Source organism: Anser anser, assembly GCF_964211835.1.
Source record: "Anser anser genome assembly, chromosome: 1".
NCBI classification, from domain to species: domain Eukaryota; kingdom Metazoa; phylum Chordata; class Aves; order Anseriformes; family Anatidae; genus Anser; species Anser anser.
Window position 1 is genome coordinate 195,093,305 of NC_139720.1, and position 27,010 is coordinate 195,120,314.

The 27,010-nt window shown below is 40.4% G+C and overlaps 1 protein-coding gene and 1 long non-coding RNA gene across 3 annotated transcripts; one reads left to right on the forward strand and one right to left on the reverse strand.

The window, feature by feature from the left end:
• Positions 1-1,382: 1,382 nt before the first annotated feature.
• Positions 1,383-16,746, forward strand: POGLUT3 (protein O-glucosyltransferase 3). 2 transcript variants are annotated; one of them, XM_083810841.1, is made up of 8 exons: positions 1,385-1,702; positions 7,410-7,607; positions 8,983-9,269; positions 9,736-9,952; positions 11,336-11,532; positions 12,349-12,543; positions 13,575-13,679; positions 14,525-16,746. In XM_083810841.1, the coding sequence occupies exons 1-8, from the start codon at positions 1,498-1,500 to the stop codon at positions 14,648-14,650; spliced, it is 1,530 nt and encodes a 509-aa protein (XP_083666967.1). In that variant the 5' UTR covers positions 1,385-1,497; the 3' UTR covers positions 14,651-16,746. The 2 variants fall into 2 exon arrangements, with proteins under 2 accessions (XP_083666968.1, XP_083666967.1); XM_083810842.1 differs by lacking the exons at positions 13,575-13,679; positions 14,525-16,746 and adding an exon at positions 12,863-13,114 and having other exon boundaries at positions 1,383-1,702.
• LOC310886357 lies at positions 15,862-26,550 on the reverse strand. The gene is made up of 2 exons (XR_014575277.1): positions 21,009-26,550; positions 15,862-20,079 (listed from the first exon to the last, which is right to left on the reverse strand). It is a non-coding gene; the product is annotated as an uncharacterized lncRNA (long non-coding RNA).
• Positions 26,551-27,010: the final 460 nt, after the last annotated feature.

Consider the following 27,010-nt stretch of genomic DNA (forward strand, 5'->3'; position numbering starts at 1 on the left):
TAACTCCAAATTAGCACTATACATGTTTTCTCTTGCCCGTTGGGAGTATCATATATGGTATGTTGGTGGAAATCTGTGGTAATTTGAGGTGAGGGAATTTAGGAGACTAAAGGCGAAAGCAGGGAGGAAACCAGACTTGATGATTCCTTTCAAAGAACCTGTTTTTCATGGTCTGTATGCACGGAGCCTTGAAGTTCATGTTATTTATATATAAAACATGCGGCGTTCATTCATGCTCCCATTGTTTTGCATCTGAAAAATCCAAGCTTTCATGGAACCATCATTTAATTTTCTTACAGCCTTGTAAGCCCCCACATCTACTGTCATCCTGAGCTACTTCCTAGTAGCAACAAAGGCACTTCTGATAAAAATGATACAACAACTTCAGGAGACAAATCTTTGGGGTTTTCCCCCGTGTATTCATTTTCCATCAGGTTAAATCTATGAGATTACTTTGTTTTGCAAACCTTTCAATTTTCTAGAGAACAACACCGTGACCCCTCGTTCCCCTTCACTGGGCTTTCCAGCTCTGACAAGACCCAACTGCAACATGCAGACAGCAGGAGCCAAGAGCACGCTCCAGCTCCTGACCGTGGGTACGTGCCCGAGCCGCACCGGGACGTGGGGCTGAGCCTCCTCAGCACCCTGCCTCCTCCTCGGGATGGGAAGACGACTTTGGTGGCAGGGAGCAACGTGCCCCCGTGTCCCAGCAGGGTCCCCGGTCTGTCCTTTGGTTTGAATGTAACCAGTATATGGGAAATTCTGGAAACAGCAAGGGGGAACTTTAAATTGTGTTTGCATTTTTGTTTCTTTCACGGCAGTCTCTGTATATGAACTGATTCGTACAGTTGTGATTAATAGGCTTCAGAAAAATACATTTTTTTTCTCTTTAAATTCAATACCAGCTGTTCAGCTGACTTACATCATAAAACATAGGCAATGTATTGCGGTGCCAGCTGTTCAGCTGACTTACAAAACACAGGCAACGTACTGCTGCAGGGAAACACGGAGGCTATTTCTGCTGCTGCCTGGCCTTGCAGAGCGCTCGCAGCCCACGGGAAGGACCCCCTCAGGCCTGAGAACACGAGGTCAGCGCAGCCTGCAGGCGGACGGGGCCGGAGGCCATTCCCCCCCGGCTCTCTGGAAGCACACAAACACCTTCGGCGTTTCAGAGCCGCCTGCCCTCCGGAGAGCACCGCCCGCTCCCCGCCACCCCGAGCCGCCGGGACAGCCCCGGGCCGGGCGTTTGCACTCGGGGGGAGCCGCGGCCCCGCTCCCGGCCGCCTCCCCACAGGGGGCCGCCGCCGGCACCGCCCCGAGCCGCGGGGCGCGCCCGGCCCCAGCCCCGGCCCCGGCCCCCTCGGGCCGCCCCGCGGGGCGGGGAGCGGGCGGCGGCCGCCCCGGGGAGCGGGCGCTGGGGCCCGCCCGGCCGCGCAGGCCCGGAGGAGGCCCTGGACCGGCCCGGCCCGGCTCGGCTCGGCTCGGTTCGGCGGGGCCATGGCGAGCCGGGGCTGCGGGCTGCTGCGGCTGCTGCTGGGCGCCGCTCTGCCGCTGCTGCGCTCCGCTGAGGCGGCCGCCGTCAGCCCCGAGCGGAGCCTGGCGTGGGGCCCCGGGCTGGAAGCGGGGCTCGCCCTGCCCGTGCGCTACTTCCACGTCCAGGCGGTCAGCGCGGCCGGACACAACTTCACCCGCTCGCCCCCAGGTACCGTGCTCGGGCTCCGGGGCAGGGGGGCGGGCTGCGAGCCCTGCCCCGGGGGCAGCGGGTCTCCTCCGGGCTGCGCAGCCCTCCCTTTCCCCTATCCCCTTCCCTTTCCCCTGTCCCCTTCCCATTTCCTTTTCCTTTCCCCTTTCCCCTTCCCCTTCTCCTCCTCTTCTTCCTCCTCCCTCCGTGCTCTGTGCCGTGCCACCACCCATCCCTGGCTGCCCCCACGTCCGGCAGCCTGCCCGTTCCCTCAGCTCCATGCCCTGAAGTGCTGAAGCACTTATCTCCATCTCTGCGCGCGTTCAGCTCGCTTCAGATCCCAGTCTCACAGCGCTCTGGGCTCCGTTATCCTCCTGCTGCCCCGTTAAACGGGAATAATTTTCATCTCCTGTTTATTCAGCGCCAGCACAAAACATCTCCTGAGGGTGGGAATGGGGTTCTGCGCTCACAGCCCCGCGCTGTGCTGCCTGGCAGCTGGTTTCTGCCACAAGTTAGTCACCCACCCTCTGTACAAATAGTTGTAGTTTAGGATAAAAAGAACTTTTGCGTCTCAGGTTTCATCCTGAAGACAACGATGAGCTAGCTGCCCAGCAGAGATGAGTTGCTGATTTAGGTAGATCTGGCTGCATCGCTCCACATCATGTACCGCTCATGTACGTGGGCCTGACCTACCACAATCACGCAGCCTCTCCTTGTCATACAGTAATTCCCGCTCTGGGTAACAGTGTCAGAAGGCTGCTGCTTGTGGAATTAAAGAATAGGCCCAATAATTGAAAATACCCAGCATTTGCCTAAAGCTTTCTCACGGGCTTCAATCTGACATCGCAGCGTTGTGCCTTCAGTCCGACAGAGCCCCACACGTCTCGGTGCCGGGCTTTCTCCAGCCTCTGTTGCAATGTTGTGCTGGGTTGCAGCGCAGTTTGTAGCAGTGCTCCAGCGTGCAGCTGCACGCTTGCTGCCAGCGGCTCTGAGGCTGATTTCAGCCGCAGAGGGAGATCCTCGGGTTGGAGCAACAGGTTGCTAAAGGTAAAAGGTGTGAAGCTCAGCTGGATTCTCGTGTGAGTTTAAATGCTCCCAGATAAGCTGATAGGAAGTGGGTACTGCAAACCTAGTTTTGCCCTCAGTGTGTACACGTATGTCTGTGTTTATGTTAATAAATAAAATGCCTTTGGGGAAGTTTTCAGGTCCTGATGCGATCTGGCGTGGAGTGGCCTCCATTCACGCCGTGGCGTTTGTAGCCTCCGGACCCAGGCGGTGCACGCAGGATGCCCGCAGGGAACGGCTGCTGGCTCGGCCCAGGCTAGCTCCTGAGTCGTGCCAGGAATTATTTAGGAGAGTGCCAAGGATCATTTAACAACTTAGCGGTACAGTTGATCACATTCCAGTGCACGAGCACTGTTTAATTTATTCCTATAAACACAGGTTCTCAAATGATTTTAAATGTTCAAATTCTACCTGTAAAATGGCAGTAAGAGTTATAATTAATAATATTCACAGAGGCATTTATTTCCAATATAAACTAAATACATCTCAAAATATCCCTATTGGGGTAGCTAAATAATTCCACGTTACCATCTCCATCACACCAACAAGAATACTGCAATCAGAGTTCAGGCTTCCCATTTGTAAAACTTGTGCTAAGCTATTAAGCTGTGTTTTGTGTGGATCAGAACTTCAATCAAGTAGCTCAGTACACAACATGACACTTACATAGGGTAATTAGTAGATTTTAAATCCAGATGAGTTTCTGAGTATCAAGTCTAATTACCAGAACTAGTGTGCACCGTTGCACACCAAACAATAATGTCAACCTACAGCCTGCAACTCTGACCCGTCTTTTCAGGAAGATGCCAAATGATGCAGAATTCACTCCTTCCCTAGGAAAAAAAAAAAAAAAAAGGCATCCTAAATATTAAAGAATCACTGCTGAAAATACAGAACTTATTTTTAATATAAAGTGCATAGATTTTTCTTTGAATTCTTGGATCCCCTTATCCTTCTTCCCTGCTAGGCTTTCCCCTACACTAAACAACTGTTCACCATGTCTTCATATGAATTATATGCTATTCACAGGAACCCATTTTGTCAAGTGCTAAGTGAACCTATTTCGTTCAACTGCCTCTTTATCGACAATACCACCAGTTTCCACCTGAAGAAGTAACCAGCAATGATTTCAATAAAGTCATTGAGGGAAAAAACAATTTGTTTTCAGATCTTTTCATTCATTTTCTGCTTGCATTTCAGAAATGGGGTGTCTGTTTTCTTTTGTTCTTCTCTAGCAATTTTCATAAACCAATACCTTCTTACTTTTTGTCCCTTTCCTTCCCTCCCTTCCCTCCCTTTTGTCACTTTTTCATCCATGCATGGAATATCGCGTTTGCAAGCTATGTAAGAGAAAAAAAATACATAAAGCAAGTTTCACCAGGTGGTTTTCTTGAAGTATCCCATTTTGACTGTGTCTGTATTTTAGTCTCTGTTCAGGATAGGAACATTTTTTTTTTTCTTAAAATGCTGTCCCAGACAGGTTTTAATGGTAAAACAAATTTTAGACCTGGGTACATTGTCCTTATATAATAAAATTGCTCCCAAGTCCTACTACAGGGGCCGAAGTGTTTCCAGTGTCATCCTAATTAGCATTCATTCATTTTCTCTGCAAGCCAAGAGAAGTCTCATTCCATCAGAATTATTACAAAGAACAAAGGTTAAGAGTTCTTTTTGTCTTCTGAAGAAGTCTTTCCTTGTTGCCTTCTCAGCTGCCTTGTATTCAAGGATCACTTCTCCTAGCTCAGGAATGATCCATCCTTACAAGCAGGAAATCGAACAAAGGTGGCAGGAGGCCTGCACGGATGAACAAGGAGCTTCTGCTGAAGCATGCATGAGGTGGAAGCCAGGGCAGATGACTGAGGAGGAATACAGAAAAGCTTTCTGATTGTGCAGAGATGTGGTTAGGGAATCCAAAGCTCATCTGGAACTGAATCTGGTGAGGGATGTGAATGGCAACAAAGAAGTATTCTACAGGTACAACAGCAAAAGGAAACTAAGGAAGCTGTAAGCCTGCAGCTGAGTGGGGCAGGGGACCTGACATAGAAAAGGTCAAGGCAGTGAGATGCCTTTTTTGCCTTTTTTTTTTTTACTGGTAGGGCCAGCCTTCAGGAATCCCAGGCCGCTGCAGCCAGATGGGAAGTCTGAACCAAGACTTATTCTTGGTGGTTAGGGGACACACAAACACTGGACGTGTGTAAGTCTGTGGGGCCTGGTGGATTACAGCCACAAACGCTGAGGGAGCTGGCTGATGTCATCGCGAGGCCATTTCTGATTATCTTTGAAAGATCATGGCGAACAGGAGAGGTTCCTGAAGATTAGAACAGTCAAAATCCATCTGAACACAAGAAAAAGTTGTGATTTTTTTTTTTTTTTTAACTGTGTGTCATAAAACACTGGAGCAGATTACCCAGAGAGGTTGTGGAACCTCCATCAGTGGAGATATTCAGAACCCAACTGGGCACGGTCCTGGGCAGCCTGCTCTAGCTGACCCTGCCTGAGCAGGGGGGTTGGACTTGATGATCTCAAGAGGTCCCCTCCAAACTGAACGTTTCTGTTATTCTCGTTATTCTGTGTTTTTAATTATCATGTGTTGCATGGTGCAACATAATCTTGCACAGAGCAAAGAAGAGCTGAAGGATACATTTAGAAAGAACCTGACTGCTCTCTGAATTGTTCTGGATATCTCAGTCATGGACAGTTTGGAATCTGGCTACATGACGCAGGCAGATTCAAGGAGGAGGAAATCATAATAAAGTTATTAAGTGTGCACACGAATAAAGCTCCATTATTTCCTGCAGCACACATGGGTTGTCCACTCGCCACAGAGCATCTACACCTGGTACTCTTAAGTCTTTAGAGAACTGCAACTGTAGAGTGTTGGAGTCACTCTGACATATCGACCATTTCCTAAAGAAAAAAAAAAAGGAGCATATCTGCATATTGTGGGATTCCTGAAAGCTTACCTAGGCTGGTACAGAGCTGTACTGGTACTTGCCCAAGGAAATTTCACACTGCATAACTTCACTGCTAGCATATCTTCAGCCTAGCACCTAGGCAAGCAGGGAGGTGTCCACTCATCGTTTCTCTGAAAAGGCTGTACCACATATCTGGAGCAACCTTAACGCTTCCCTCTTTCTCTGAAGTCAGAAGTGCGCTTTTGGGAGTCCCGCTGGGCAGATAAATGAGGGCTTTTCATGACAGATCTGCTAGCTACCAAAGACACAATATTCCACATTCCTCAGCAGTGGGAGTGCTGCTTGCCGCAGTGACATTCCAAGAAAGACTGAATGCTTACTTCATAATGATTTTATTTCCTCAGTATGCTCTTCAGTGAAGACATTCTGACTTGGTTTTTGGTGTGTTTAGCTGGCAAGGACTTTGAACAGTAAGAAAACCGAGGGATGATGACAAACGATCCACATTTTGTGTTCGTACATTTGAATACAAAGCAGAAGAGGGGGAGTGATCAGCCTCATGAGATTCTTCTGCTCGCAGACATTGCCCCTATGCTTATTTACAGCAGGACCCACTCTGACAGCAATATCTGGGTGAATCTGTGTTAATCAGGGTGACTGCTCTGAAACGGCAGAGCATCTGTTGGCAGGAAGTGCACAGCTGGGTTCCCACAAGGGTTCTCCCTGCTCTGGAGACTCTTGCACCTTAACTGGCTTCATCCAATCTCAAGATCCAGTGTTCTGAGGAAGAGAAAAATGTCATTACGTGACTGTTCGTGCACTATTGCTTTTGTATTTGTGGGTGTAAATTATGTGAAGATGCAGACTGTACAGAAATAAGCGTAACATCTCAGGCTTTTAGTGCTGTTGGGACATACTCAGATTGTAGTAGCATCTTGATTTTACCTGGAATTTTCCAGTTTAATTGCATTTGTTTGCTTTGCAATGCTTAGACAATCAAATTTCTGAGAATAAACTCTCCTGCTCTTTTTTGAAGAATAAAATTGCCTATGACCATGTGTGACAGAAGTAAGGAAATAAAACAGATTTATGTTTATGTACACTCATCTTGTCCACAAAACGCTCCATGCCCAGTTAAAAAGTCACAGTGCATTCATGATGAAATGCTGGTGATTTTTAAGCACAGGTCCGACAGATGTCCAGGAAACACCTCCACCATCACTCTCTTATCCCTGCTTTTCAGTAGCTGGAACCTTAAATTTGCAAGTCAGTCAGCTGCAGCCCAAAGGTGAACAATTTGTATCTGACTGCTGCAGGCTGCAGCTGCCTTTCTGCAAGCTGGCAAGTGTTCTTTTTGTCTTTTTTTTTTTTAACTTAGTTTTCTCTCTCTCTTATTCTAGAGGAAATGATTGTTCTTCAGAGCATTAACAGGAAAACAGAAGATTAAAGCAAATTTTTGCTTCAAAATATTGTTAGCTTTTCTTTCTAGGTTGTGGTCATTATTTAACTTATCACTGTCTATAAGTTTTCCATTTATTGGGCATGTGATGATCAAGAAAAATTGCTAGGATGGCACTCCATGACTGGAAATGAATTTTTCCAACATGGTATAATCAAAAAAACTCCAGTGCAGCATTAAATGAAATCCCATGGATTTCATCCAGTAGAGTTTGCTCTCACCTTTAATTCATACATGTGATTCTAATAGCTTGACGTGCTTTTATCTGTTTTTATTTTCGTCTTTTCAGGACGAACACAGTTTAAAGTGGTAATTAAAGCACTTTCTCCAAAAGAGATCACCAGAATTCATACTCCTCTCCCTTTGGATAGAAACGACGGCACGTTTCTTATGCAGTATCGGATGTATGGCAGTGTCAAAAAAGGGCTAAAAATTGAGATACTTTATGGTGATAAGCATGTCGCTCAGTCTCCTTACATTTTGAAAGGTATGTTGTTTTTCTGATCTAATGCAATGTATGATGGTAGCTACAGAAATGCTATGGACTAATTTACTGCTGGAGGTGGGAGATTAGAGGTTTGGTTGCTCTTGTTCGTACAGTCTCATCACAAACTTCCCCTCATGCAGAGAAGCAAGCAGAGACAATCCCTATATGTCGCCAAGTTACAGGACGTAGGCACATAGGCAGGTAGATTACAGTCTCTGATCTTAAGGTCCCATGTCTGAATATATCCTCTTCCCTCTTGCATACAGGAATGGATTTCTTCAGATTTTGTAAGAGGAATAAGAGAGGAATGGTACTTTTACTTTTTTCAAGCAGGCATTCACTTAAACATTGTCATTTTTATCTGAAATAGAAATTACTACCTGCAAAAGTGTGTTGTTCCCAATACTTTGTAATGTAAATGTTTCTCTGTGTAATCTCTAAGCAGTGTGATCCTTCATAACAACAAAGATAATATTTCTCTAACTATAAACGGCATTTAACTTTCTTTTCCTTAGCCTAGTGCAGGTCTATATGACACAAGAACTATTTAAAAGCAGGGAAAACAAGGCAAATTATTCTCTCATTCCAGATCTGTTTTTTTAATTTCCCTCTCTTGCTCTAAAATGGACAGACAGCTGTTCAGCAAAGAAAAAGCTAATATAAAGTTACTTCTCTGGAGAGTTTTGTTTCAGTTTAGCACTCCTAACCAGAATTTGGTTATGTTTCGTTTTTGTAAAACATCGTAAATACAAACTTAGAAATGCTTTCAAACTGAAATAAAACTGTCCTGAGTCATCAAGGTAGCAGTTTGTCTTCTTTTTGCTGGTACACATTTACCAGCAACCATGATAATATGGCACAGGGCAGAACCTGTGTTGAGTAGAGTCCATAAAGGCTTTTTTCATGCTGTGAGAGGCTCTTGTGTAAGCCTGCTGCTTCAAAAGAACAGAAAGAATAGTTGATGATGTATCAAAGACAGTACTTTACAGCAGAGCTAAGGACTGCTGTATCAAAGTCCTAAATTACGCTAAAATTGAAAATAATACCTGTGCTTTAGTAGTTATGGATAGTTAGACCAATTCTAAACATTTTCTGTGGTTGGCAGGTAGCACAATAATGGAGCTTCATTTTGCAGATGAATTTTGCCCTCAACAAGTAACAACACATCTCGTATTATTATTTCTGAAAAGAATCATGCAGTTTTCTCAGTTACGCTGCTAACCCCCAGATGGATGATTCCCCAGGAAACTTCAGAAAACTTAGAATAAAACATGTCAAGCCACACTAATTTCTAGAGTCATATGCCTGTGTGTTTGGGGAATTACGATTGGTGTAGAATCACAAATACTGACTCTCAGTGTTTCATTTTCTGCAGGACCAGTTTATCATGAATATTGTGACTGTCCCGAAGAAGACCCTGAGGTCTGGCAGAACACTCTCTCTTGTCCATCCCAAGAACCTCAGATTACAAAGGACTTCCTTTCCTTTCCCACCATTGACCTTCAGCGAATGCTTAAAGAAATCCCATCAAAGTTCAGTCAAACAAGAGGTGCTATCGTACATTACACTATTCTCAATAATCGCATCTACCGTCGTTCCTTAGGGAAGTACACAGACTTCAAAATGTTCTCCGATGAAATGTTGCTGTCACTAGCAAGAAAGGTATCAGTTTTGACCATTTACTTAAAACTATTAAATCTTATTCCAGTATGGCTGTAGTGTATTCATTGTTGTAGCTTCAGATTTGTAATTGCTGCAGTGAGATTTTACTTTTTTTTTTTTTTCATCGAGATGACAGTATCCGTTTCGGGATCATACTAGAATTAATGTGTGGGATCTGAGTTTGATGTTCATGAAATTGGTAGAAAAGCTGCAGGAGCTAAAGCTCAACCTGGCAAGCTTCCTGGCCTCTGTAAGTGTTCCATTCGTATCTACTTGCAGGACAGAAACTTGAAATTAGTATCTTAATACCAGCTAAATCTGTAACATCTATTAGTAGGTTTGTTGATTCTAAGGTAGGTTGATTCAGTAGGTTTGCTGTTTCATAAGAGAACTGAGGATTATACTTTACTTAAGGGTGGCAAATGATTATCTTTGTGTTATTATGCTTTCTTGGGTATACTTTTAGGTTCATCTTCCAGATGTGGAGTTTTATCTTAATGTTGGAGATTGGCCAGTTGAGTATCGAAAAGTTAATGATACACCTGGTCCTATACCTATAATTTCATGGTGTGGCTCTGTGGATTCAAGAGACATAGTCCTTCCAACGTATGATGTAACCCATTCAACTCTTGAAACCCTACGTGGTGTCACAAATGATCTCCTTTCTATTCAGGGAAATACAGGTAAGCTAGAGATGGTGAATTTAAAAAATGAATTCGTAATTCCATTGAAGCAAGCTGCGTTTAAATAATGTGTGTTATAGTCTTCAGGACACATGAAGTGCCTTAGGACATCTCGTAATACAAGCAGTTTAGCCTTTACAGAGTCTACACACTTTCAACACTGCTGAAAGGAGGTGTTTAATACAGGGTTAGAGCCAACATTTAAGAAATTGAGTTCACAATAATGTTGAATTTTAACTTAAAGGTATCCAGAAGATAGCTACCATGACATGTCAAATATACATATATAATTAGAAGGCCTGTCCCCTCAGTAAAGGGCTTGAATATTCTCCTTCTAATAAAATAGTAATCCTTTTTCTGACAGTGATGTGGCCCAATGTTCCACTTAGATAAAAATGAATTTGAATCCTGAAAGTAGCAAACTAGTACTATGCTGTAGCCTCTTTCAACTGAAAAAATATTGTTTGTATAAAAATATCTCATAGTGGGATCTTCTGAATTGTTTTTCTAGCTTCAAAGGAAGAGTCAGTTTTACTGACAGGTGTGTTTTTCCCCCAGGATATTCATGAATACCTAGGGATCAGGCAAGTGACATGCACAATACCTAAGGAGTAAAATTTGAGCGAGTAGGTGTTTCTTTTTATTTGAATAGTTGACAGTTTCTCCTTGCTTTATTACTTTGTTTTTAAATTTACCATCTTAATTGCATTATCAGTTTGAAGCAGTCTGTGTTTACTTGTTCAGTGCAGCTGCTTTTCCGGTTAGGATATGATTAAGGTCCTACTCCAACTTGGTATGTCCCAAATTTCCAGCAGAAGGATGAAAAAGGACATGTATTTAATGTTTTTAAAATAAAGAAGTAAGCAGAGATGAAGTCTTTCTGACTCTCGCTAAGTATCCTGAGGACACAGTATAGCCATTTTTTTTCCTTTATAGGTCATCATTAAGTGACTTCTCAAAGACCTGAATAAATTGCTGTGTAACACCAGTGGATTTTTCTAAAGAAAGTTTGGTTATTGTGGCAGTCTTTAAGGGTAGAGAATTACTTAATTATTATTTTACTTATTTAATTTGATTATAATTTCTTAAACAGCTTTCAAGATATTTCAGGTTATTTAAATGTAAAACTGATGAGTGCAAAAGCAGTTCTCTGCTTTTCTTCTTAAAAGTTGCTCAGTTTCTCATCCCAAAATTCAAGCCAGAACTGGGAGTCTAAACCCTGTGATTAATAAGTGTTTATGGGTTAATTACAAGAAATCACGCCTGTTTTACCATGTCTCTGAGAGTAATGCCACTTTCATAGCAAGTTCCTATTATTTGCACAAAACGTATCATGTATATTTCATTACTGTTCACTTTTATTTTATCACTCAATGCTCATAGGCCCATTCTGGGAAAACAAAACTGAGCAAGCTTTATTTAGAGGTCGAGACAGCAGAGAAGAACGTCTCTATCTTGTCAAGTTATCCAGGAAAAATCCAGAACTACTTGATGCTGGAATAACAGGATATTTCTTCTTCAGAGAAAAAGAGAAAGAGCTGGGAAAGGTTCCGCTGATGGGCTTCTTTGACTTCTTTAAGGTAGCAAGCAAATTACAGTCCTGGATTAATTTTGCTGCCAAGTTCTTACCAGCTAAAATAACAAGGCTTAGTTTTGCTAATTCCACTCTGTAAACAAAAGAGGTATGCTATGCTGTGAACCCTGGTCCATGGGTAGCTAGACCACCCACAATCAAAGTCGTAGCGTGACACACTTAAAGAAAGCCACTACAATTTTTTCATGGATTCCCTTTGAGAGAATTCATGGAGGTTTTTTTTAAAGAGATTGAAAAATGTGATTGCTTACCATCTTTTTTTTTTTTACTTGGGAAAAATATGAAAACAATGGACAAAACTTGTGTGTAAAGAGGACAGAGTCTAGTAAAAAGTAATTATAACAATGGCAACTGAAGCTCTATTCCAGAGATTAATATATTAGAAACACTGTAAAAGCCAAGAGTATCTGGCAGAGCAGTGTATTCATGGTTGCTTTTAGTTTACTATGTTAGATTGTTCTATGTAGTTTTCAGTAAGAATAAATTTACTCTTTTGAAGTATAGATTAGTTTTGATTTCTTTATAGCTCTACCCCTTGTTCTGTCACAGGACACTTTAGCATAATAATTTCATGTGACACAAAGCTTCTTGACTGTCAGTCCTGGGCTGAAAACAAATCATTTTTCCATTATGTTATCCTAACACCACTAAACTACACCTGCTTAACACTAAAATAGGTTTGAAGATGAGGACTAATAAACACAATTATGTGTAGCCTGTGAAAATAATTTTTTATATAATCAGCGTTCCTATTCTGTTTCAAAATATTTCACGTTTTTTTCCCTCTGTCTCCATATTGTAGTACAAATACCAAGTGAATGTTGATGGGACCGTAGCAGCTTACAGGTTTCCATACCTTATGCTGGGTGACAGCCTAGTACTGAAGCAAGATTCCCAGTACTATGAACATTTTTATTCTGTATTAAAACCATGGAAACATTATGTTCCAGTTAAGAGAAGCTTGGAAGACTTGCTAGAAAAAATAAAATGGGCTAAGGTAAGTTCCATTACAAATTCGATAAATAAATATGTTAAAAAAAAATCTTAGTGCTCTCTTTTTGTATTTCCACATACATATTTTGCATAAACTCTTTACTGAGATCCTGGGATAAAGGAAGTACATTTTGCTGTATTAGAGGGGAAGGCCTTAATTCAAGTAACCATCTCTATTCAGGGAAATACTTGAGAATTAATTTTAGGTATGTGCAATAGTGTCTTCATGAGTCAGAGCATTAGTATACTGACTAATGGAGGTAATTTTCAAAGAAATGCCCAGAATCCTAGATACTACTTAATTATTCTATCATTTTTTTCAGGTCCTGACTAGAACAGAAGTCATTGCATGTTTGTGTGAATGTACAAAAAATCACTACTCTATATAATCTCAGAATAAGAGAGGCTGGCATGCTGTGTGACTGCAAATACCATTTGTGTTTTAAGCTTAACTGTAAGGTTTAACACCTTGGAACAGATTCTGTTCTGACAGTACTGTAGTTCTTCATAAAGAATCAGATGAGAATCAGATGAGAATACTAAAAGGTCTGAAATACAGACCTAAAAAACTTGAGAGTAAGTACATGAATTCACATGCTCATGTTGGCATTACGTATATGACTTTTAAATGTCAATCAGTTATTTTTAAAAGGAAAATATTGAATTGCATTGCATAGAAGAGGACAACAGCTGCAGCTTTGTCTTCTGTGTAACTAAGTATGTGTGAGAGTTGTCAGAGCTGCTTTTGAAGAGGCTTTGACTTGGCCAAAACATTGGAGCAAGAGCACTTAGTTATTGAAATTGTACAGTTACCCGTGGAAGCTGTAACTGATAGCCCTAAGCTACTAATTGAAACCATAAAAGCAATCCAGTATTAAAAAAAAAAAAATTAAACAGTGTGCCTTTGCAGCGTACCAGCAATTGTAAAAGTTCAGATTTGAATAGCCCCTTTGATAAACGTACTTATGCCAGCAAGGCTTCAAGTAACTCGCTGATTGCTCTACTATTCATTCCTATCTCCTCTCAATTTTCCAGGAAAATGATGAAGAAGCACAAAAAATTGCTAGAGAAGGACAGTTAATGGCAAGAGAATTACTTCAACCTCACAGGCTTTACTGCTACTATTACAAAGTGCTCCAGGTTAGTACAACAGATCATTTTATTACTTTTCCTCAACTGCTACAGCTACCGATGCTACAGATTTCATACTCAGTCCTTACATCAGTAGCAGACATTTTTTATATTATTCACAGGAGATCAGTGTAAAGAGCTTTGCTAAAACTTGCCTCAACATTAAAGAGGCAGCCTGATGTAACAGTTGTCTTACAGAATGAGAGATTTATTTCTTTTTTGCCCCCATCCCCACAGTCAGACCTGTTTTCGGTGTCACTTGGTATATGACATAGAGGTAGGAGACAATCTGCACACAACTTGCTTTTTCCCTTTATATTCACTCATTAGCTACTCTGCTGTATTACATGAATACTTGGAAAAGAAATTCTGGAAATATGGTTTGCAGAGTGGTGAAGGGTGACGCAGGCCAAATAGTCATTGCTTCCCTAGGAGATGCAAGTCTCTAGTGAAACCTGAGTTTCTGTTCTCTGAAAGTACTCATTTCTTTTTCCTCCCTTGCTGTACAGAGGTAGAGCTCGGCCTCAGCAGTCACAGGTTGACACAAAGTTTGACATAGTTCAGTGTACCAAAATGACAGTATTATCTGCATAACGTGGTTAGAGGCACAAATAATGACAATATTCAAATTGACATTAATCATAGCACATGGGAAAACATTAAAGGAGGCTTTCAGAGGCAATGTAGCCTATTACTAGGCGTGTTATAAAGACATCTGGTAAACAGGTTGTAAACAATGACATAAGGAGCCTGGATAAAGGGAAGCTTGTAAGTGGAAGGGAGGAGGAAAATTCTGTTTCATGAATTATACCTTGGTGCTTTCAGCATTCTTAAATGTTGTTTACATATTTCAGAAATATGCCGAACGCCAAGCCAGCAAACCTGAAATACGGGATGGAATGGATCTTGTACCTCAGCCTGATGACAGAGACTCAGTATGCAGCTGCCACAGGAAAAAGCCTTTAAGGGAAGATCTATAACTGTACCGGATGGAGAAAATCACCCTCTTACAATGCAAGAATTTAAATAGGATTTAAGCTGTGAAACTAAGACACTTATGCACTAGCAGACATTCTTAGTTATGCATCCTTATTGTATTTACATATCTTTTTTCACACTGACTCTGATGTGCAGCGTTGGTTCCCACAGTTTTGTCTCCGTGACCACCACCAGACAGATGCTGAGCCTGTACTGGGGAGCATTTGGGGCATTGGTTGGATGTACCGCATCACCAGGAAGATGAGTGCAGTGCTGCGCATGTTCCTTCTGGGATCCAGTTCCCCAGAGTTTTATGAGGAACCAGTCATCCAAAAGATCGTCCATGAGTCAGGGCAAGTTATTCTAAAGGAGCATTTGCAACATACTAAAGCAGTGTTATGATTTCTTCATAAAGTTTACCTCAGTGTGAGATTGTTTCTTGTATACAAAACAATTTTCTAACTAGACAAAGAAAATTAGTATTTGAGATTTACAGATAGCAAATCTGGTGTTGCATTGAGATCATTCTGTGGTGTATGACAGATAACAGAATAGAGAACATGATTAATCATTGTTAATGTGAGAGGAAAATGGAGAGGAGAGGGAAAGATCAGAATAATATTTTTTTAAGCACCATGGCTGCGAATCACCAAAATTAAATTCTGCTTTAGAGCAGACTGTGTAGCTATCACAGCTATCACAATCGCGGTGCTTCGAGTGCCAAGACATCTCTCTGAAGGCCTGTTCCTTGCTACTGACCATGTCTTTGAATATAGGCACAGATCCACAAAAGGACTTAGGAACTTCAGGTGAGGGCCAGGTAAAATATTGGTATCTCAGTTCAACAGCTACAGTCTACAGTATTCTAGGCTACTTGAGCATTCATGCATCTGAAATTTATTAGTAAAGTTTTAGACTACCTACGTTTTACTTCTGTGTAAGGCTAAAGATGTCACCATCTTTTTCCCTTGGGTTCATGAACTACTTTTCCTGTGCTTAAGCCCCCACAGTGAGCTTATCCATTTTCTGAATTTAGATCAAACCTACCTAATCTTCTGCTGAGAGCACTGAATTGAGTAGCCAGCAGATCAGCCATCACAGTTTTGGTAGAAAAACTTATGCTGCATTTTGTGTCTTAATAGTAGGGGTTGGGGGCCATACTGAGGAACAAAACAACTTGGTTCTTCTTGGTTTGTTTCAAAGCCATATTTCCAGAGTGCCTTAGCTCCAGACTGGAGACAAGTTCTTCAGGTCTTGCACTGAAGTTGTGAAGCCATGAAGCTAATGATACAAAATAAACAGGGCCAGAAGGAGCTGGCGATAGAACAGCAATAAAGTGTGCCGTTGGGTGGGTTCAAGGAAAAATCCTAGTCTTGGATGCTGCTCCCAGTGTCTCTGCTGATTTTTACCCAAGAAACTGTCTACTTCAAAATGTATAAACTGCCCAGGAAGGAGAGACCAATACCAAATCTTACCTCCCACATCACGAAGAGTTAACTGGCCACCATGTAACATCTGGCTTCCAGATTGAAAGCCAGCTTTCAGATTTCTGGTTAAAATCCATTCAAAGTCAACACCTTACTTAAATGCAGATTAACTTTGAAATGTAGGGCACTGAAAACCAGTAAAAGCAGACAGGAAAACAAATCCAGATGAAAAAAAAACATGAGTTCAATTGGGCTGAAACCATCCAAGCAAGGTAAGTGCTGAAATCCACCTGCATTACCAAACTCGCTGCTCACCTCACTCTTAAGTTCTCTTCCAGGAGACAAACACAAAGATATTTGGTATTGACACAATGACAAAACTGCAGTGAGAAGATTTTCAGAATGCCTCAGCTTTCTAACTTTATATGGCATCTGTGTTCTTCCTACTCAGCTACACTCAGATAATGTCTTTCCCGAATACCTAATTCTCCCTGTGCAAAAAGGAGTGGAAACATTTTAAGACTGTGGGCTCATCTGATTGCTTAGGTGTCCGAAGTTCAGTGCTGTGTACCTCATCTGGGTTTCATTCCTGCAAGTAACACTCCAAGTAACACTGCAAGTTACTCTCATGAAATACATTTAAAAAAAAATAAATCTGTACTAGAACAGGAGGAAAGACTGGATTTTCAGCATGCTAAATATGGAAAGAACCCCAGGTCTCTAAAGAGATTAATGCATCTGTCCTTCAGTCATTTATTACGTTGTACTGGTTAAGAAAAAACCTGAAACATCTTGTTCTACCTGTCAACCTCTTTGTTCTAGTTCTAACACTAATATAAATAGTGTTTGTATTTTTATTTGGCATGACAATCAGACCTAAGACTTCAGACTATAAATACACGTTCCATTTCATCTGACATAAAATTTTCTACATCAGAATTCAGAAACACAATTCCATTGCTGACACTGACACTTAAAACTGGGTAACGTGCTCCTCATTCCTTCTCTGTGTACAGTCATTTTTACTGTATGATACAATCTTACATTATCCATTATATTATTTGCATTTTGTATTCATCGGTATTTATGCAATGTTGTGCTCAGCAAAGGCAATTAAGCATACCAGATGGCTGAAGCAACAAAATTTCCCCCCTTGCACACATATTTCAAAGCAAAAGTCCAAAAATAGTCTGTTTGTATTTAAAAAAAATAAAAATGTGAGGGAACAGGAGTAGTCATGATACACACCACAGAATCACAGAACTGTAGGGGTTGGAAGGGACCTCGAAAGATCATCGGGTCCAACCCCCCCCTGCCAAAGCAGGTTCCTTAGAGCAGGCTGCCCAGGTAGGCGTCCAGATGGGCCTTGAATATCTCCAAAGAAGGAGACTCCACAACCTCCCTGGGCAGCCTGTGCCAGTGCTCCGTCACCCTCACCGTGAAGAAGTTCTTTCGCATGTTGCTGCGGGACTTCCTGTGCTTCATTTTCTGGCCGTTACCCCTTGTCCTGTCCCCACAAACCACTGAAAAGAGGTTGGCCAAATCCCTGTCTCCCACACTTAATATATTTGTAAACATTGGTAAGATCCCCTCTCGTCTTCTTTTCTCAAGGCTGAACAGACCCAGGTCTCTCAGCCCTTCCGCGTAGGCAAGATGCTCCAGGCCCCGTATCATCTTTGTTGCCCTCCACTGGATATGTTAGGGTTCTTTTCAAATACCTGTGTAGGAAAACTTGCCTGGCTTGAAACATAAGTCTTCTAAACTGGAAGAAGAATCAGATAACATTTATATGGTCATGAATATAAATAAGAATATTTCACCCATCCCTTTTTTCCTCAAAGAAAGGGAAAAAAATCAAAATTCTCTGCCAAAAACAACTTGCTTTGGTAATAAGCATCCCTTCAAAGCAAAGACTAGTTTGTCACAGAAAGCATCTGTAAAGATGCTTTTATGGCTTAGAGGCAAGAAATACCCTGAGGAATATTTGTCTTCCCGCCAAAATTAGAAAACAGAAGAGACATGGTAGAATTTCCATGAAAGGTGCTTAGTCATTTGAGAAAATCTGGTTCAGTTTATAACTACAGATCTTCCAAAGATAAAAGAAGGGAAGGCAAAGCCTCTCTCGTTTCCACTGGTGGTACTATATTGCAATGTAAATTGTAATGATGAGCAATCGTAACAATTGCCCCTCCAGGCCAGAAGAGATGTCAGATCTATTTTAGTTTGATGACAGAATGATATTCACTGGCCTGGTGTGTTACAGGAATTGCTAAATATTCAGTAAAACCTGTTTGTACAAGTAAAGTGCAATGCACATATTGCACAGCGTTTTAAGCTGCATATGTACACTAGAGTTTCTATTATTCTCCAGCAGTTCTTGAACAGCACTGAGTAAATCTCTAGTACACCTAGCTGTTGGTGGTAATTACAAAAACTTAAAAATATATATTTTTTAAAAGTTGGTGGTAATTAAATATATATATCATACCACAGCATTGATTTTTGCTGCAGTATTTTCAGCTTTTAAAGCACACAATAGGATTTATTATCGAGAATAAAGTCTTTGTCCTGCTTTTGTCAACAGTCGTCAGTTTTAACACACCATCAAAAAACTATCGGTGATGATAGGCACAGGCTTATTTGCTTGAAACAGCATGTCCTAAAGTCCAGGGCCAACGTTTTCACGCATAGGCATCTGTGTAGATGTGGTCTGACTTCCACAAGTAGTGGTCATGCAGAGCCTTCAGTTGAGTCCACTTAGGTTTCTTATTTTCAGATCTCTTTAAACTTAACAGTAGCTTCATACAGTGACTACTCCAGAAAATTCAACCTTCTATGCTGTCTTTTATATATATATGTCCTAATATATTTAGACATCCACATTTGAAAATGATCACCCAACATCAATTTCATCTCGAAATAAGAACCAGTAAATCATTATGCATTGACTGTAACAGAGAGATAAATTCACCACATTTTTAGACTCTGTTTTCTGAGATTTGCCTCGAGATAACTAATATATTAGTTTCATGACAGTATTGTTCCAGATCCGCCTTGTAGATTCGTAATTTAAAAACCCTATAATCAAAGCCTGCCTGATGGAATGTTAGATTCAAGCATCCATCCTGGGAAGCCTACGCCCGGCATTTATTACATTAGAAAGTAAATTATTTAGTTAGGGAGGAGAGCTGACAGGGAAAACATACATCACCTGTTTGAGCATGTTTAAGAAGCTTGCAAAGAAATGATAATAAGGAAAAGAAGCATTACATAAACCTAGGATATTATCAGCTCCTTTACAGCTTCAGGTTTTCAGAAGTGTTCTGTAAGGGCAGCGATGAAGTTCCAATATTTTGTATAAATATATTATTGTTTTAGTTCACGAGATTTAACCACTATAATCTTCTTGTCTGTGAATATTTTATAGCATTTTAATGGGGCTATATGAATAGTAATGCTTAGCTTTTCTTTGGAGTTGTTGATAGTGTAAGAAAATCTATACTGTAGAGGGTTATGACATTAATTATTGTAAAATAATTTTGTATTTTGCTGTAAGAATAACAGAAAGGGGATTATTTTGCATGTCTGTTTGAAGACACTGGGGACATCTTTAGCACATGCCTTAATCCAGTCCTGTCACGTGAGTGGTGATAAGCAAGAGATGTATTAGCAAGAGTGTGGCCAGCAGGTCAAGAGAGATGTTTCTTCCTCTCTACTTGGCAGATGGGAGACTTCAGCTGGAGCACTGTATTCAACACTGGACTCCCCAGTACAAGAAATATATTGATCTAATGAAGCAGATCCAGCCAAGGACCACCAAGATGATAAAGGGGTTGGGGCACATGATGTATGAGGAGAAGCTTAAAGACATGGTTAGTTCAGCCTTAAAAACAGAAGGCAAGGGAAAGATTACCTTCCTGAACTCCAGAGGGAGGGTGTAGATAAAACGAAGCCAGACTCTTCTCAGAAGTACATAGCAGAAAGCACACAAATCAAGGCACAAGCTGCAACATGGGAAATTCCAATTAGGTAAGGAAAAAAATCTTCACACTGGTATCTCCAAGGAGACAGGGGTTGACCTACATGACCTCCAGATGTCCCTTTCAACCTACATCATTCTATAACTACATTTCAGTCATACAACAAACATTTATCTAGTCACCTAACGGAAGGATAAAAGCATCTAGCTCTTGAGTGTCTCCAAGAGGCAAAGTCGCCTTCCTCTGCTGAGACTTTTGACACTACTCATGTTTATGTCTCCCTTGATAATATTTACTATGTTATGCAGATATTTTAATGTTGGTTTACAATACTATAAAATTACATTCTAATATTATATATTGTTACTGTATATTATCACAATATACCATATTCATGTAGTACTCAGAAGATTCAAGAGAAATAGGATAAATTGATTGGGCATTATATTACGGATTGCAAGAGCTGACCTTTCAACAAGCTGATTATAGACTTTACACATAGGAAACAATTACAAAAGATTTTGAGCACAGTTCTGAACGTTCAAAGTAATTAATTTTATGCAAATGAAATATTCAGGTAGACATATAGTTAGACATATGCTTAAATGCCAAAGTATTCAGTGTAGGCCACTGGTGAGTGAGCATGATGCATTCATTCCCATCCTACTCCCAACACTAAAAAAAAATCCATCAGGACACATCTGTGTCACACATTTATCATGTAACACAGAGAGACTCAAGAAAGTTCAGCAGAATACCAGAAGGACCTATGTGAAGTAGGATAGATCTTCACATGGTTATCTTCCTGCTAAAAACCCATGGAATAAATTATTCTAGATGGAACTCATGTAAAAGCTGACCTATTCAAGCTATCCTTGACAGACCATGATCTCCACTACAGCTTATGCCGCTCAAGAAACCTTTGTTTAGCACGAACAGTCGCTGTTGCTTACCTTCAGGTCAACAGCAACCACGCTTCCAGCTTCTTTTTCTCCCAAAATGTCCATCCAAGTTGTTACACCACTCCTCACCGTAGACAGGTCACCTTGTGACTGGATGGCCAGCATAAACCAAAATGGTTGCTACCAAGTTAGCATCCTTCAGGTCCAACACCTGATTTGATCTTGCATGCTACTCACACCAAATTTTTCACTATTGCAACAGAAAGAGATTTGAATGTTACATTAACATGGAAATCTGTTGACAGAGCGAAAATGGCTTAGAGTGAAAGTTGGTTTTGTTTCCAAGAGACGATGTTTTTACTCCTGTGGTCAAAACCATAAGCTATTACTTCAGGAAAAAGATAATTTTGTCAATACCATTCATTTAATTTAATGTTTGTTTTGTTTGTATTTTTTTTTCTTTTTAATAACACCAATAATACCGCAAGTCAAGTCAAAAAAAAAAATCTGCTGGTAAAAGTTGTTCCTCTTTTAAGGAAAGATGATTGAGATGATTGATACAGATTCTTTGGCACATACTTTGTAGTGAAGACATGAAGTGAACTTAACAAGCAAACTAAGTTCAGAGGGATCCTATTGGGATACTCTGTACTGTGCACTAATAGTGAAGACCAAAATTAGATAACTCACAACAGTGAAATTAAGAGTCGAGGTTATACAATAAAACTTTATCTCCTAAAATGTAAGACACAGAAGAGTCAAGAAAACATCTTTTCTCTGACATAACCATTCAAGCAAAATCCTACATGGAGATTCAGCTCATTCCAGCAGGTGTCCTTAAGACGGTTTACTTATACTATTTGGTAAGGTGATTTATTTTAAAAATGACAGGAACGTATGTTCCTGATGCAAGGTGCATCTCTGTCAATAAATTCTGCTTTTTTCTGCCCTAAGAACAAAGCTACTTTAATGTGGACCCACCATCCAACTCCGGCATGCCTTTTCACACCACTATTCCACCTTCATAGAATCACAGAATCACAGAATGGTTTGGCTTGGAAGGGGCCTTAAAGATCCTCTAGTTCCAACCCCCTGCCGTGGGCAGGGACACGTCCCACTGGATCAGCTGCCCTGATCTTATTTACATGCTTTGACATTTCCTATATTCTCTTTAAGATTCTCTTGTGTCTGTTAGGTAATCAACTGTCACAGCTGACTCAAAAGTTCCTGTAACTGAAACTAAAGAGTGGGTGTAAATTCAAAATACCTTATTTGTACTCAGTGATGATTATCTTTTCTCTTAAAAAAAAAAAATGTCTTTTAAAGGCAGTACTGATCATGTAGATATGACTTCATGATGTATTGTAAATACTTGGCAATACTTAAATGCAAGTAGTACATATATAAGATGAAGAATAATTCCAAGCATTTCTTATGAAATACTTTCTAATTTCTAATTACCATCAAGAAAAGAAATGTTCCTATGATAAAATGTTGTATCAAATAAAAGATCTTTCCAAAGATCCAGAAAAACTGCATTTTTTGCTGACCATTAACAAGACTATATGTATAATGAATCGTTTGCTGGATTTAAGACAATGCCTATCGCTATTTATCGCTCTAGTCACAGAAACACTAGCAATTGGACCTTCTATTTCAAAATGAACAGACCCACAAGAAAACTGGCTTTTCCCTGTAAAACTTAATATGATCAATTCAATCAGGCAGTGTATCCAACAAAGATGCCAATTTGAATAAAATCTCCTCTAGGAACATTTACTATCATATACCTGTTCACAAACCAAAGTGATCTTTGTGGAGTCCTTCATGAACACACAGCTGTAAGTATCATTACCAAACTCAACCATTTACTGGAATTTGATGATTGCACTACCATTGTGAGCAGTAGGTGTTTTCTCTGTTCCAGTCACAAGATGAAGTACTCCAAAGCCAAACAATTATTCTGCTCGTAAGTTATCACCTTCAACCTTCTCTAGCAACTCTGGTCCACTATCAAATGTGTTTGCTATAGTTATTTAATATAAGTTACACCCTGCTTTGATGACATGCACTAGTGTGTAATAGTTGCCAAACTGGATCTGTTAAGTAGGTTACTAGGTGCAGTTGACATCAGTTCCTTGATGGATTATCTTGTTAAGGAAGCTATTATAAAATCACTTCTGATGAGAAACACAAATGATACTCACATAGAAAGGCCAAATTCTGATCACATTAGAGTAAATGGCATAGAATTTTTGCCCAGTGCATTCATATTTGTAATAAAAATGAAGGTCTACAAAGTTACCCACTCCAATGAAAACAATGAGTGGAAAGAACTCATTGTTCAAAGAAAAATGGAAAAGTGGCTTTAATATCTTTTGTTTGAGATGCAGGGCAGCTTCTGGCTGGGCAGCTTCCTATTTCTAGTGCAAGGAAGATATGATATGCAGATTAATAAACGGCTAACTTTCTGTAACTCAAATATTTCACTCATATAATAAATATATTCTGATAGTGCCCAAAGGCTTAAAGTGGTTTGCCTGAGAAAGAAGACTGAAAGAAACAAACTAGGGCTCTCTTTCACACAAGGAAGTTTGTAATTCAATTGAATAAAAACCTATAAAGTTTCCCCTCTTTCCTTGCTTGAAAAATTCTCAATTCATGAAGAATACATTTTTCATTGACTGCTGAGACAGACTTTCATTCGGGAATATGAGCAAAGAAACAAATCCTGAGTGGTAAGTGGTCAAATTAGCATTCCTGCTTCACAGGAACACTTGCTCCTGGCATGGGGCTAGCAGATACTCCCTATTAATATCTCAAGACCCGACAGCCACGACACCTCTTGTGGCAATTCCCTATTCCCAAGCAGAATTCACTCACAGAAAAGAAACTAGCCCCTGTATTTTCAGCTAGGTCAGCATTTAGTACGTTCTCCGTTCTTCCAATGAGCAATGTCGTCATATATTTATTATATCTTTATAGCTACACATTTGTATAATAATGTACATACCTTTGTCTTCTTCTTAAACTGTCAAACTAATACTTTTGCCTTTGCATTTTAATTTAATATGAAATTATACATAATTACTTTCTCTAATAAATTTTAATTTGAAGTACTGTTGAAGATGAAGGCCTCTGGCAAGATCTGGCTCTTCAAACTGGCCTGAGCACCTTTCGAAAGCTATCTTGTGCATAAGCACACTCGGGCCTACTTTCAAACAGAATTCTATTACTGGCACGGCTTTTTGATCGCTGTTTCAAAGTCTTTGTCTTTCAAACCAACTTGTGATGACATCAGGAAATCTAGGGTGGGTTCTTCTTGTGCTTTATGTCTTCTACATTTAAGGATTTTGAATGTCATTACATAAAAGACAAAAATTTTCCTGAGATTATCTCCTGGCTTAATCAGTGTATGTATTTGTTCCTTCTCTTTTGTCTAACTGATTGTTACAGTGCTAACTGTATTTTAAAGATTTATTTTAAAATATTTGACTTATGTTTTGCACTCAATTAATAAGACAGGATAATATTATGTGTGATGAGAAGGATTAATAAACCAAAATAAAATAAAGTCTCCAGTTTCTCTGATTGATTTTAAAATTCCCATTACATGGGACAATGTGAATTCAGAAGCCATCTATCAGGTCTTGATATTATTGACAAAGAAAATCAAAGTTGTACATGAGTTCCTACAATACCGATCTGATCATGGGACAAATTGGGCTATCCAGAAATAAAGGGACTGATAACGTGAGCTGATAACCTCTGATTTATGAAACAGAGTTTCACTTACTTACCAAAGTGATAGACATTGCATGGATAGACAAAGTGATGTACATATCCATTTAAAAGGAGCTTGAACAAAAGATCCAGCTGTATGTCATCAAATGTCATTGAAACCTATGACAAAGCTTACCTTCTTTTCAGTATTATTTCCTTACTCTTATATTACTCTTTGCGAAATGACAGGTAGAATACCAACCAGTGTTCCCATCTTGAATGTTTATGATTTGATGCTAATTTAAACTATTAGGATATACAGTAATAGAAGCCACATATTAAAGAATTATCAAAATTTTTAAAATTAAGAATAAAAAGCATCTTATTGCTGCTTCTATTGACAAAAAGTCATCAGGAAAGTAAGCAAAAGACCTAAATACTGTCATCTCACTTTGGGATAGACTTTAAAAGTTGGAAGGATAATAGAAAGCTTTGCCCGCCTTATCACCCAGCAGTGTTCCCAATACGCCCTTTGTAGGTTGTCTTTCCGATGGCTAATAACCACGCCATAGTTGTATTTCAGAAAGCTTTGTTTCCTGAAATAGATATCTTTATTAAAAAGCTCGCTTTTGGGAAGGAACTGCCTCGAGTCCCAGGGCCCTGTCAGACCGCAGCCCGGCCCCCGCCACGACCCTTCCCGCCTTCGTGCAGCTCGAGGAGAACAAAATGGCTGCCCCGCGCCCTGTGTGCTGCCCTGAGGGGAGCTGACCCTGATGGCGCTGCCTCCCCGAGGCTCGGGCTTTGAAACAGACTCGTAAAGCTCTTACCTCCCCTGCTGGAAACAGCCGTTCCTACAGGCCGAGGGTAATGGCAGGGAGGCTTTGCCGAGCCACCGATCTTACATACCAGTTTTCCCATGTACGGCTCTCTGAAACTCATACGTTTTGGGAAAATAAGCCATTCAATGGACTGGCTGTTTTAATTTTTGTGTATGGTACAGTTACAATCACGTTTTAACAAGGAAGAAAAACGAGTGCGAAGGTAAAATAAATGTGTCGGCTAGAAATATGCCTCAAAGCCAGATATTTTGATGGATAGTGACAGGCAATGTCTTTAGACAGAAGGTTTAAGCATGGTTAATTAGCAACAAGAAATACTCTGCATGCAGGCCATCTAATTAGCATTTTGATTTTTTAAACAGATTTTTACACAGAAACAACAACAAACACACACTTTTCCTTTTAACCAGAGTCTATCTTTGTGTTCCTCCAGTGATAACAGAAAGGATGTTCTATTTTTATGAGAATTGTAATCATAGTATTTAGACATCCAGAAGTCCCTATAACTCGTGCGTTTTTGCCACAGATAATGCAGATTTATTCATTACTGGATACTTTTCTCATTCTAATGTTTAGATCTGCCAGGAAACTCTTCTTGATTATCAATTTAAGATTTTTTGTTGCTGTTGCTTAGCTTTATTGCTGGTTTTAACAGTACTTTTTTACTTTCCTTATGTAGCTCTTTTGTGCCCTGTGTTAAGAAACGTGTATCCCATTTACTTTTACAAGAAATCTGTATTTTCTTCTTTTTCTGACAATTTTAGTCCTTCTCCTTTCTTCTGCTTTTCAGAAAAGATGCACTTCTGTTCTGATCAGTTTGTCTGATACAAGCCTCAGTCACCAGGTGTGACCACAGACAGGATCCGCACTGTGTCCAGGTCTGTTTACCACAGGTCAAATTTGGTAGGAAAGAATGATAGGATTTTGTATTCCTTTAGCTGGAAAGGTTACCCCTGTTACTTTCTTTGGTTTTCACATGCAGGATTTGTGTATGCCCACTTAATCTCAGAAAGAAAGAAAGGAAGGAAGGAAGGAAGGAAGGAAGGAAGGAAGGAAGGAAGGAAGGAAGGAAGGAAGGAAGGAAGGAAGGAAGGAAGGAAGGAAGGAAGGAAGGAAGGAAGGAAGGAAGGAAGGAAGGAAGGAAGGAAGGAAGGAAGGAAGGAAAGGAAGGAAAGGAAGGAAAGGAAGGAAAGGAAGGAAAGGAAGGAAAGGAAGGAAAGGAAGGAAAGGAAGGAAAGGAAGGAAAGGAAAGGAAGGAAAGGAAGAAAGGAAGAAAGAAAGACCTCATATGTCCAGGTAGTCGAAACAGTAGAGCTGATGATAAAGTTTGTGCAAGAAAATAAAAGATTCTGAGCACTGTCCTGCTTCCTGAGTAAAACTCTACTGCCCTGATCTTGATGAGTGTCCACTCTGGTGAATGACAAACTCCTGGAATCAATCAGCTGCTGAAAAACACAGTGTCCCTTTCGTTCATGGAAGAGCAGGTTCTCA